This window comes from Mobula birostris, chromosome 11, assembly GCF_030028105.1.
Source record: "Mobula birostris isolate sMobBir1 chromosome 11, sMobBir1.hap1, whole genome shotgun sequence".
Classification (NCBI taxonomy): Eukaryota; Metazoa; Chordata; class Chondrichthyes; order Myliobatiformes; family Myliobatidae; genus Mobula; species Mobula birostris.
In genome coordinates this window covers 3,668,994-3,682,538 of record NC_092380.1, presented here as the reverse complement: position 1 = coordinate 3,682,538, position 13,545 = coordinate 3,668,994, and the positions used below count along the sequence as shown (strand labels likewise).

Here is a 13,545-nt window from a genome sequence, read left to right as displayed (position 1 = left end):
GGCATTTTAGTCCAAGACTCTTCTTCAGGAATGCAGACACAAGGAGTTTCAGCTAATGACCTGCTAAACCTGAGACCATTCTCAGACAAGAATTATTATGTAAGGTGCAAGCTTGCAAGAGGGGCGATCTGTAATCTCATAGACTCAGTGTCCCGGTCACCTGGTTTGAACCAATCAGAGTTGAAAAGAACAAAGGTACGAGGGGAGGCTGGGGGCATAGGGCATAGGCCATAGAAGAATGCTGGTTGTAGCCCCGGACCAGAGCCAGTAAGAAGGTGACCCAGGTCGATCAAGTGACCTCAGGCTAATGAGAGGGAAATGCAATATTTGAATGATGCAAAGTGTTTTTTTTTTAAAATAAGGAACTTCGAATGCGAGGGAGCGACAACTCTCCAAAGACCAAACATTGTGGATGTGGAGGACCCCATGGACATTTGGAGGTTTGATCGGGACCATGAAGAATGCCTGGCCAGCGTAGACTCCTTTTCAGGTAACATCTTTTCTCTTCATTGATTGTTCGTAGGAGGTCAACGAGTCCTGGTGGGTGTGCACACAGTTACTTACATTGTGAACCCACGAGTCTTTTAGTTGAGACAATAAAGGGCCTCTCTGATTCCCTCTGGGCCTCTCTGATCATAGATACTAAGGGAATTGGAGACTAACAGAGTTAGATAGTTTTTTTTTATTTCAAAATATACTTTATTCAAAAATAAATATATACAATAAACCATTCAATAACTTTTCATCCTTTACATACGTTTCCATTATACTCAGTAAAATACCCGTGTTTATAGCCACCCACGTGGCACTCCAGTAGTTCAGCTTAGCATCTCATTGTTGAGGGGTATACTCCTCGCCCACCAACCCCTCCCACTCCCACGGGTGGAGAAACCTATACTGTGGTCCTTCCCCACCGGGCCCTTGCGGTGGCTGCACCAAGTTTCAGTGCGTCCCTCAGCACGTACTCCTGCAGCCGAGAGTGTGCCAGTCAGCAGCATTCTCCCACGGACATCTCCATGTGCTGGTAGATCATCAAGTTTCGGGCTGACCAAAGAGCGTCTTTCACCAAGTTGATGATCTGCCAGCAGCACCGGATGTTGGTCTCCATGTGCGTCCCCGGGAACAGCCCGTAGATCAGAGAGTCCTCTGTCACGCAGCTGCTGGGGATGAAACGTGACACTAGCCCGTCCATCCTCCTCCACACCCTCTTTGCGAACTGGCAGTGTGCAAAGAGGTGGATAGTTAGTTAGTTAGTTGGATACTAACAGAGTTGGAGTCCTGGGTAGGATGCGGGGTGCACACAGTTAGTTTGTGAACCCATGTGCTTTTTAGTTGAGATAGTGGAGGTATTTGACGAATAAACTCTTCTCAGGTTTCCAGCTGGTTACAGTTATTGATCATAACTGACGTTTTGATGACCAACTCTGCCATCTTTATCAGGCATGTCCAGTCTGGTGGTATTTATAGCCCGCAGTCCTTCCCTCCTGATTGGTTAGTCCTCATCCAATCATGTTCTTGCTGTTGCACCTTGTTTACATTCAAATTCCAGTTCTTACTTAGACTGGGACCTTTGTCTTTGTTAAAATTCTTTTCCTCTGGTTTGATTTCAATGACTTCCTTCACCAGGCAGTCCCAGCACCCCTTGGTGCTGCACAGTAATTTTGTGCCATCGAGGTCAACCCTATGGCCATTGTGAATACAACGTTCTGCTACCGCAGATTTCTCTGGGTAACCCAAAAAGATACACCTCCTGTGGTCCTTGATGCGAGTTTCCACAGTGTGTCCCATCTGACCGATATACACTGCTCTGAATTCACAGGGAATCTTGTAAATGCCAGCCATCCTGAGTCCCAGGTCATCTTTGACCTGCATAAGCTGTGATTTGAGCTTCCTTACGGATTTGTGGATGGTATTAATCTGGTATCGCTTAAGAAACCATGGAAATATAGGGAAGACAGGCAGTAGGGCTCCCCTCATTGTTAAGTTTCCTGTTTTTTCCATCAGCCTTTTCATGCGTAACAGTCTTATTTCCCCAGGAAGATTCTCCTGATCTGAAAAAGTTTTTGCATGGATAAGCAAAGTCGAAAGAGCTGCTCTGCATTGGGAGACATGACGGTGACTGATATTGTTGAGGTACAAGTCCGTGTGAGTGTGTTTCTGACTGACACCATGTCCGAGGCTACCATCCAGTTTCTGTTGTATTAGAATGTCCAGGAATGGGAGGCAACCATTCTTCTCCATCAGCGTCGTAAATCGAATGCTTGGATGTATGCTGTTCAGATGGTCGTGAACCGTTGAAGTGCCTGGAGTCCATGAGGCCACACTGCGAAGGTGTCTTCAACAGACATCCCACCTCTCCTGGAAGTTATGGGAGTCTCCCACATATTGATAGCGGCTCCCTGATGCTCACAAATTATATACCATATCCTGGAAATCGATTTTTTTGAGAGCGAGTGAGAGAGAGAGCAAGAGAGTGCCACAGCAGAGTGTTCCAAAAAAAGAAAATATAAAACGCACGTCACCCCAGACTACACTAAAGAGTACCCCTGCCTAATAGGGGTCAAAAATAATGACAGTGTTGCTCGCTGCACTGTTTGCAACAGTGACTTTTCTATTGCCCGTGGTGGGTTAAGACTGTTAAAGGCATGTTGAAGTGAGTTTAACAGGTGTCATTCATTCATTAGCATAGCTAACGTTATTTAAACTAGCTGGCTAGCTGCTCAGGAGCTACTCTATTGCAGACATCCCATCTGTCCCGGAAGTTCCGGGAGTCTCCCGCGAATTGATGGTGCTACCTCCCTGAAATGAGTTTTTGCAGGGTGGGATGCATCTGAAGCAGGATTTGGGGTGTAAGGGGAATGAACTCAGAACCCTCTCCACAAAGTCCTCCATGGAGAAATTATCAATAACGGGTGACAAGGGCGTTCCCCTGGCCTCTTGTTCATAGTAGTTCCCCTTACTGAGGAAGTTCATTGATGTAAGGATGTATTCAAAAAGGTCAGTGGTGGCCTTATGAAACCTTGACCGCAGGAGGACCAAGCTGTCCTTAATGGGAACTCTCATGAACAGGGACACCACGTTGAAACTGACCACTATGTCCTCTGGGTTCAGCTGGATGTTGGTGAATTGTTTTAATGAAGACAGTCGAATTCGTGATGTGATGCTCAGAGTCCCTAACAAAATCATTAAATACTTAGCAAGGTAGTAAGTTGGAGAATCTATTCCACTGACAAGGGGACTCGGGGGGGGGGGGTCCCTCCTTGTGTGTCTTAGGGAATCCATAAAGTCTTGGTGGTACTGGTGCCTGAGGCAGTCCAGCCTTGCATATGTCTGCTGGCAGTCCAGATTTCTCCAGTAAAGCGGAGGTCAACGTCAGAATCAAATCTGTGAGATCCTGCTGTAGAACTTCATAGGTGGGATCATCCAGAACCTGTTGGACTTTCCTGTGGAATTCCTCCGAGGACATCAAGAGCGTTGCATTTGCTTTGTCTGCTGGTAAAATCGTGATGGCTGGATTTCGCTGTAGTGCCTGGAAAGCCAGCTGCTCTCCTTTCATAAGGGTAATACAGATTCTCTCTGTGCCTCCCTGATCATTATTACTAAGGGGTACATCCATGTAATGCTACACGTACGAGTACACAGTCACACATCCCAAATGTGCTTAATGATTACTTAGTGAGGAATGGCCTAACCGCCTCTTTCCCTGTGCAAGGGAAGAGCGAAATGTGATTCCTCCTTGGTAATACTAAGGTAAAATGGCAGTCTGCAAGACAGAGTGGTGTTAGCTTAGAGTGGGACTGTTTTGAGAAAGTAAAAGCAGTACAAGACTACAGCCATGATAGTGGACAACACCTGGGGAGGGTGAGACCATGCTGCAGGTGCAGGTACCAAGTGCATGGGAAAGTACGAGTGTAAAGGGGCTTGAAGGGTAGAACAACGGGCAATTCCTTTGCATGAGGGAGGGAAGGAGGGTGATAGAAAAAGGGGAGAATCCTCTCTCAGGACTAGCGGTAGCACTAGGAGGTGGAGAAGATAGGGATAAGTATGTCGAGATGGTGAGAGTACGTTGGGGGGAGGGGGAGGGGAAGAGAGAGGGAGGGAGGGGAAGAGAGAGGGAAGGAGGGGAAGAGAGAGGGAGGGGAAGAGAGAGAGGGAGGGGAAGAGAGAGAGGGAGGGGAAGAGAGAGAGGGAGGGGAAGAGAGAGAGGGAGGGAGGGGGATAGAGAGGGGGGTGAGAGGGAGGAGGGGGTGAGAGGGAGGAGGGGGTGAGGCAGAGATGGTGAGGGGGAGGTGGTGAGAGGGGGAGGTGGTGAGAGGGGGGTGAGGGAGGGGGAGAGGGGGAGGGAGGGGTGAGAGGGGGTGAGGAAGGGGGCTAGAGGGAGGAAGGGGGTGAGAGGGGAGAGGGGTCTGTGGGAGAGAGGGGGTGTGAGGGAGAGAAGGGGGTGTGTGGGAGAGAGGGGGGTGTGAGGGAGAGAGGGGTGAGGGAGGGGGGAGAGAGGGGGGGGAGAGAGGGGGGAGGGAGAGAGGGGGGAGGGAGAGAGGGGGGAGGGAGAGAGGGGGGAGGGAGAGAGGGGGGAGGGAGAGAGGGGGGAGGGAGAGGGGGGAGGGAGAGGGGGGAGAGAGAGGGGGGAGAGAGAGGGGGGAGAGAGAGGGGGGGAGAGAGAGGGGGGGAGAGAGAGGGGGGAGAGAGAGGGGGGAGAGAGAGGGGGGAGAGAGGGGGAGGGAGAGGGGGAGGGAGAGGGGGGAGGGAGAGGGGGGAGGGAGAGGGGGGAGGGAGAGGGGGGAGGGAGGGGAGAGGCAGAGAGGGGGGAGGGAGACAGGGGGTGTGAGATAGAGCGTGGTAAAGAGAGTTATAGAGCAAGTGACAGAGAGGTAGAGCGAGTGACAGAGAGATGTAGAGAGGTAGAGAGATGTATGAAATGTTCCCTTCACCATTCTGCAGATCAGCTTATTCGGAGCTGCTGCTTCATAATCCATTTGTTTTCATTGTCGTACTGCATGCTCCAATAAGATTTCTTGTGGCTTAACATGTGTACCGTGACTCCTTTGTTTACAAATACATATGCAAGTGTCCCTTGCTGAACCAGGAAAGAACACGGAACAAACTTTACAGTATTTTCATTATACTCTGTGCCGACAACAGCACAGTGCCCTGTAAGGCAGAGAAGGTGATTTGTCCGACAGGAGGGGCTAGTTAATGCTCACCTGCTCATTGACATCCGCAGCTTTGCTTTCAAACTCTGGACTCTCGTTCTGCCCATATTCGCTGATGAATTCTTGATTGATCACGTGCAAACTTCCCACATAGTAGAGTCCGACCTTTTCACTGTTGTCTTTGGACTGGTTAGCTGAGGAGGAGATGAGAGAAATTTGGGTAGGCCGCTGTTGGACTGGGTCCATTGTCCCTGACCTGCTCAGGGCTGCCAATGATGTCAATGGACTTTGTCCCATGCCTGTCTCACTGACAAATGACAATAAATCTGATTCTGAATGTGGGGAGAAAGAAAAGGCGTCACAACCACAGACTCCGCTGTGGCATCTACGCAGCCGCACACGTGGACTGAGGAGCAGGTTTCGCAATTGCGTTCGTGAGCATGCACATTCCAGCTAAATACTGTCTCGTTATGCCATTTAACTCCCTTCTTTTCGTTCTAGTCTCGTCGAGACTTGACCAACAGCACAGCAACGTTTACGCTCCTCATCTTTGAAAGAAGACTACTGTTTTAACTGGTGCTCTCAAGGAGTGGTATCCGTTCAGTATTTAGTTATGGCTTCCGGCCACAGTGTTGGCGTTTTGAGAGTTTTAGTTAACGTGTTGAGTTCTGTTCATATGGGCTGTGCAAGCATTTAGTTGGGAATGTTTGCCTTCCCTGTTATGGGCACATGCATGAGGGGAGTTGAGGGGATGTTGGGTAAGAAAATAGCAGCCTTGTGTACTAAATGTGAACGGAGAAAGTAAATTTGTTAAAACCAAAAAAAATCGTCTGTTGTTTGAACATTAACAAATAGCCCCGTTGGCCTAGCGTTTATTGTTTTCATTTTCCTTTAAATTCTGCAAAGTTCTCATTAAGGCCAGTGAACTGTTGACCCACTCCAGCGTCAGTGTGTCTCTCTCTCTTCCTCTCCCTCCACTTGGGCCATATCTGAACAAAAGGGATTAGTGCAGGATTATTGTAAGTAGGTGTTTGAGAATTAGTCAGGACTCAGTGGCGGAAGGGCCTCTTTCCAAGATGTGTGAAACTCATTTAAGATTCCCCTGTGGCTGTACTCATAGAAACATTGGGTCCACAATATTTTGCTGACTGTTCAGCCAACTCTAAGATCAATCTAAACTCCGCCATGAACGGTCCCAAGCCTGGCTGCGGAAGGAGGCGGGTTGGGCATGGGGGCTGGCGACCCCACCCGCAGAAGTCTAGAGGTACGGAAACGCCAAAGACCTCATCCTTGGGAGACGGAGGACCTTCACCTAGATGGGCTTCACCTGGACTTGAAAGACTGGCCCAGGACAGACGACCCTGGCGAGCTGCCGTTGGTGGCCTATGCTCCAGTCGGAGTGATAGGCTGAAGAAGAAGTAGATCAATCTAATCCTTCCTTCCTGCATAGCCCTCCATTTTTCTGCCATCCATGAGTGTACCTCAGAGTTCCTTAATCGTTCCTAAAGTCCGTGCCTCTGCCACCACTCTAGACAGGGTGATCGACACACCTACCACTCTCTGTGTAAGAATTTACCTATGGCATTTCCCCCTCCTATACTTTCCTCTAATCACCTTAAAAATATGCTCCTGATGGTAGCCATTTCCTCCCTGGGAAGAAAGCATCTGGCTCGATCCGTTCCTCTTGTCGGAAGGTTTGTGAATGAAAAGTACGCTCAGTAATGCCTTTGCCTTCAGCGTCAGTGGTGCAGAGAGATTTCCCCTCGCCCTGAAGCCTCCTACGTCTCCATGGCCTACTGCCGATGGTCTTGCCCATCACACAGGGATCCTGCTTACCTTCTGCGGGATGTGGGAAGGTCTCTGGGGCTCACGGTTGCCGCGGCAACACAGCTCCAACCTGACGTTGGCAGGGCCTATTTCAGGCTCAGTGAATCACACCTGGCCCTCTGCTCCCCAAGGAGGCACAGAACCCTCAGCTGTGCAGCCTATCCCGGTAAACAAAGGCGTCAAAAACAAGTGCCCCAGCGCAAGCAGCAACGAGAACGTGGGTGACTGGCAGCTTAACACGAGAATATTTCCCGCGATCTTCACGCGACATGGAATGAATTCGCTTTACAGTTCAAGGGATTACCCTTCAGCTGGTGTCTGTACTCCGTAAAAACACAAGATATAGGCACAGAATTAGGACATTTGGCCCTTCAAATCTACTTCGCCATTTCATGATGGCTGATCTATTTCCCCCCTCCGCCCCAAATTCCTGCCTTCTTCCCATATCCTTTCACACCCTGACTCATCAAAAATCTATCAACCTCTGCCTTAAATATACCCAATGACATGGCCTCCACAGATTTCCACAACGAATTCTACAGATTCACCACTGTTTAGCTCAAGAAATTCCTCCTCATCTCCATTCTAAAAGGACGCCCCTTTATTCTGAGGCTGTGCTCTATGGTCTTAGACTCCTCCACATCCACTCTACTGAGGCTCTTCACAATTCGATAGGTTTCAATGAGGTCACCCCTCATTCTTCTCAATTCCAGTGAGTAAAGAGTTTGTATGATCTCCCCATGGATACATGGGTTTCATCCGCGTGCTCTGCTCTCCACCAACATTCTAAAGACATAGGGTTAGGGTTAGGCTGCACGGATGCTGCATTGGCGCTGACAGCATGGTGCCCCCTCCCCGTACATCCTCGGACTGTGTTGGTTGTTGATGCAAAACGATGCATCTTTCGCTGCATGCCTTGATGTACATTTGACAAGTAGAGCTAATATTTTAAAAATCGCTTCTCTTTTATCTGCTGGAGGAAGTCAGCAGATCGGGCAGCATCTGTGGGGAAGAGGGGCTGTCGGTGTTTGGTGACGAAAGCCTGCGTTTGGAACGAATCTTGCATCGCAGAACATACAGCGGGACAGCAAACTGCAGGTCCTTTGGCCCACTATGTTGAGACAACCTTCGAACCAAATTCAATCTAACCCTTCCCTACTCCACAGCCCTCGATTCTTCTAGCACCCACGAGCCTAATAAATACCCCTAATGTATCTACCACTACCACCACCCCTGGCAGTGTGTTCCACACACCCACCATCCTCTATGTAAAAAAATCTACCTCTAACATCCCCACTATACTTTCCTTCAATCAGCTTAAAATTATTCCCCATCGTATTATCTATTTCTGTCCTGGTCTCTGACTTGGCCTTTAATCATTGTGTACACCTCTATCGAGTTTCCTCTCATCCTCCGACTCTCCAAAGAGCAAAGCCCCAGCTCACTCAATCTAGCCTCATGCGACATGCTCTGTAGTCCAGGCAGCATCTTAGTGAATCCCCCCTACACCCTCTCTAAAGCTTCCACATCCTTCCTATAATAAGGTGACCAGGACTGAACACAATGTTCTAGGTGTGGTCTAACTAGTGATTTTCCACACTGAAACTTTGCTTCACAGTTTCTTGGAACATCTGTACATATGGCACAATGTTCTGAGATAAATTGAGACTTGAACGCAGGTACGCAGCATGACCTCTCAGCAAAGTGGCGGCCATTTTGTGTTGGCACTTGAGACCCCGCAACAGCAGGGCAACAGTGACCATCCATTGTGATGCTGCCTGAGGGATTAACGTCGGGAAGTCCACCTGCCGTGGCATTAACAAACTGTCCTCAGACCGGTTCCTGCACAGACTGAGATGAACTACTGACCCGTGGCTCAGTTACTGCTACTTTCCTTGCCTGCCCATTGCCTCAGAATCAAAATCGGTTTAATATCCCTGACATATGTTGTGAAATTTGTTAATTTAGCAGCAGCAGTACAATGAAATACATGATAAATAAACATAGAGAAAAAACTGAGTTACATTAAGTATATAAGTCTATTAAATAGTTAAAATAAGTAGTGCAAAAAAAAAAAAACAAATTAAAGAGTAGTGAGGTGGGTTCAAAGTCCATTTAGAAATCATTTGGCAGAGGGGAAGAAGCTGTTCCTGGATCACTGAGTGTGTGCCTTCAGGCTCCTCTCCTCCTTCCTGATGGTAACAGCGAGAAGAGGGCATGCCCTGGGTGCTGGGGGTCCTTAATAATGGACACCATTAGGTTCAGCCTTATTCCCTGAGCTGGCCTGTGCTATTTGCTGGTGGGACAAAGTTGCAGCCTTGCGTGTACCCCAGCCTCTTTGGAACGGTTGTACCCAACTCCCCTCCTGTGCAAGATCGTCCCTTCCTGCTCTGCCCGGACCTCTCTGTCTGTGGTTTCCTGTACTGTTGTAACAGGCTCGTGGAGCAACACTTCTGGCATCCATTTGCAAAGCAGTGACAACACCCAAGAGATAACGACAGTGGAGTACAGCACAGGAACAGGCCCTTCGGCCCACCATGTTTGTCCTAACCCTGATATCAATTTAAGCTGCACAAGATAGAAGGGTACAAGATGATAAGAGACATAAATCGAGTGGGTAGCTGGAGACCTTTTCTTGGGCGGCAATGGCTAATATGAGAGGGCATAATTTTAAGGTGATTGGAGGAAAGTATAGGAGGGATGTCAGAGGTAATTTTTTTTTTAAACAGAGAGTGGTTGGTGCATGGAACACACTACCAGGGTTCGGGTTTGGTGGTAGAGACAGACACATTAGGGACATTTAAGAAACTGATGTTGTGGTGTTCGCTGAGATTGGCAATTGGCTTGCAGACACCTCATCACCAGTCGAGGTGACATCTTCAGTGCGCAGTTGGTGGTGTTTCTCTTTGGGAGTGCTTGTGTTTATGTAGACCCCTGTTTGCTTGCCTCGCTCCTGATTGGCTACCCCTTCAGTTGACCTTTGAATTCTACTGGCTTGCGTTTCTTTGGCTCTTAGGGGTCCATAGATGGCGTCTATATCGATATGCTTGCTTACAGAGTTATCAGAAGAGAACCACACTTCTAAGAAGTCCTGTGCCTGCCTCGTGTTTGCCTGTGCCAGAATCTCCACAGTGTCCCAGTGTCCTTCCCGGTCTTCATGTACCCAGATCAGTGACAGTGGATGATGTCTCTGTACTGCCAGTTTGTGTTCCCGTAAACAGTCTGAGAGTTTATGTCCTGCCTGGCCTATGTAGCTCTAGATGCAGTCTCCACAGGTGATCCTGTACATCACATTGCTTGGATCAAATGCCTTAACCCGAACTACCAATACTTAATACCGTTTAAGAAATTCTTAGATAGGACACCTGGATGGAGGGCTGTGTAGGAGGGAAGGATTAGATTGATCCTGGAGTAGGTTAAACAGTCAGCACGACATTGTGGGCCGAAGGGCCTGTACTGTGCTGTAACGATCTATCTGCCTGCCAGCACGTGATCTAGTTCCCTCCATTCCCCACCTGTTCCTGTGTCTAAATTCCTCTTAACCCTGGTGTCCTATCTGCTTTCACCACTGCTGGCTCTGCATTCCAGCCACCTACTACCCTCGGTGTGAAAAGCTTAAACATTTAAATCCCCTTCTAAACTTTCTTCTTATTCCCTCAAAGAGGTGCCTCCAGTATTTGACATTTCTGTCTTGAGGAAATGACTGACTCTGTACATTCAATCGGACGGGCCTCTCAGCGGAGTAATTAATCCACTTGTCCAACCTCTCCTCATCTCCACCACGGACGGTGCCAAGCTGGGCAGTGAGAGGCGGAGCGCTGGGCACGGGGCTAGCAAGCCCACCCCGTACAAACACAGAGCTACGGAAAAGCCAACACCTCTCCAAGGCGCCAGCAGTCGCATAACCAGGACTGGCAATATGCACCAGCTGCTCATACGACCATCCACCACCTGCTCCCATGGTTTCATGTCACCCTGATCGGGGGCTGAAGAGGTTCTACAGCTTGTCTGAGGGTGATCTGCAGGCTAATGGAGGGAAAGAACACTTTACACCTCCTTTAGCAGAAATGCATCTCCACCCCACCACCCCAATGTTGACATATACTACTTGACAATACATTTACTTTGAACTTTCAACGATGTATACAAACTAATCTTATGTATATACGACCACGCTCAAACATTGCATTTTACAGGATTGCTTTAATATTTACAGTATTGTTTTTATTTTGCTCTTCATTGTGTTTTTTTATGCTTTCTGTATTCTGCATCGGATCCAGAGTAGATGCTCGTGTTTTGAAGAATGACGGGGAGCGATCTTGAATCTTGTACACACCACAGCTTCTATTCGCACTGCAGTTTAAGGTCCCTGTTCCCTGGGATTGTGCTTTTTAAAAGGCCAGAAGATGCAGGAGCAGAATTTGGCCATTTGGCCCATTGAGTCTGCTCTGCCATTCCATCATGACGGATTTATTAACCCTCTCAACCCCAGTCTCCTGCCTTCTCCCCGTATCCCTTCATGCCCTGACTAATCAAGAACCTATTAATCTCCGCATTAAATGTACCAGGTGACCTGGCCTCCATAGCCGCCTGTGGCAACAAATTCCACAGATTCACCACCATCAAAGGCTCTTCATCTGACAAGCCGTTCAGTCATGGAATCATTTTTGTGAACCTCCTTTGAACCCTCTCCAGCACATCCTTTCTAAGGTAAGGGGCCCAAAACTCCTTATAATACTCCAAGTGAGGCCTCACCAGTGCCTTATAAAACCTCAACATTATATCCTTGCTTTTGATCCAGTCCTCCTGAAATGAATGCCAACATTGCATTTGCCTTCCTCACCATCAACTCAACCTGCAAACTAATCTTCAGGGTGTTCCGCACAAGGAATCCCAAGTCCCTTTGCACCTCAGATTTTTGAATTTTCTCTCCATTGAGAAAATAATCCACACTTGTATCACTTAATGCCAGAGAGGAAAGTAATTGCCAGCAGGCGGAAGAATGTGGTTAAGCTAATCTACACGCATAGCACTGTTCTGGAGATGTGTGAATAAATCTAACGATGATGCGGAGAACAGTGAGATTCACAGGAAAATGTTGTTTCTTGCTTGGCATTGCTGCCTGCCGCACCTCCAACGTGGTTTCATGGACGCAGCATGTTCAGAGGAAGGGAGAGGAGAGATCCCGAGGATGCTGTTGGTGGTGGGTGAGGGGGTGGTTAGCTTGAGACCAACACGAGAGTCTCCTCATCCTGTCTGCACAAACCCAAATGTGCTGGCTGGAGTCAGGGCTTTGTGCCTTGGCTCTTGGGAGGGTCACCCATGCCAAACAGGTCAAAGGGTAGAGGCCAGACTAAGAGCGGTCCACAGGTCCTCCTGGTTCGGGGGTTCAGAATCAGCATCAGGTTTATTATCACTGGCATCTGCCTTGAAATTTGTTAACTTAGCAGCAGCAGTTCAATGCAATACATAATCTAGAATAATAATGATAATAATAAATAAATTACAGTGTACGTTTGGCTCAGAACTAACAACCCTGACTGGTCAAACAAAACTGTTACGGAAACAGCAATGAAGAATCCTTCTACATCTGAGTGTGACGGTATTGCTGAGTCTCCACCCGGGACTTGCATGACACGCTCTGCGTGTGCACGTGCGTACTACCCTTCCCTGTGTGCGCAGCAGCACGCGTGTGCGGTCCATCCCCGTGTCTACCTACTCCATGGGGTGTTAACGTACTTGAGCGCGAGTGTGCATGGCCAGTGGAAGTGTGTGCACGCCAGGGCTGGTTCGGGGGATTCTCTCTCTCACCACCATCACCAGGCGTTTATATCCCATTGCAGGGTGCCTGTGCAGGTGCTGGGGGAGAGGTGGGCTCGGGAAGTCTTGGGAGAACTGATAGACAGCATGGAACCACCAAATTACTCATTGAACATCTCCCCTCACAACAATTCCCAAGACATCTGTTGGCAGTTAGCAAGGTCAATTTGTACTGCAGACTGCGGCTAGATCACTTGCACAGGAAGTAGATCATTTGCACAGGAAGTAGGTCACTTACTCAGGAAGTACCAGGCAGCAACGGCAGCTCCGGCAACCATCAGTGCTCCCACCAGAACAGAAATAATCGCTATTATCCTGCAGTTCGCATGCGTAGACTTTGTGATAATTTCCCCCTAGAGGAAGATAGAATGCATTGTCATCCAGGTACTCAGGTATATACAATCTCCGGATGTGCAGTGACACATTCTGTGAAAAATGGACACCGGCTACACACCGACACCAGGTGGAGTCTGCAGGAAGGGTCATATTTGCTGCCCTGACCTGGTTGGTCTCCTGATGTGGTTAATTATACCTCTCACCCCCACCCCTCTGTTTGAGAGTAATTGTGGTATTAAGTGCCAGCGTGGGGGCCACATCCCGATCCTGAAATAAAAGCAAAGTAATACTTTACTTTGTTTTGTTACATTTCCTCCAACTGGTCTCACAGTCATGGTGAGGAGGGGTATCTCCGAGGCTGCGCTGGACAATCCAGGAATACAGTGAGGAACAACTCCTCCCAACCCTT

General features: G+C 48.6%; 1 protein-coding gene across 2 annotated transcripts in view; it reads right to left on the bottom strand.

Annotated features, from left to right (window-relative positions):
* tmprss6 (transmembrane serine protease 6) overlaps window positions 1-13,545 on the bottom strand; it is a 92,882-nt gene that overhangs the window by 65,537 nt on the left and 13,800 nt on the right. For both annotated transcript variants that reach the window (XM_072271507.1, XM_072271506.1), the window contains exons 2-3: window positions 13,039-13,153; window positions 5,205-5,347 (exon numbers count right to left, since the gene is read on the bottom strand). In XM_072271507.1, coding sequence (XP_072127608.1) covers window positions 5,205-5,347; window positions 13,039-13,153 — 258 coding nt within the window. The remainder of the gene's footprint in view (window positions 1-5,204; window positions 5,348-13,038; window positions 13,154-13,545) is intronic.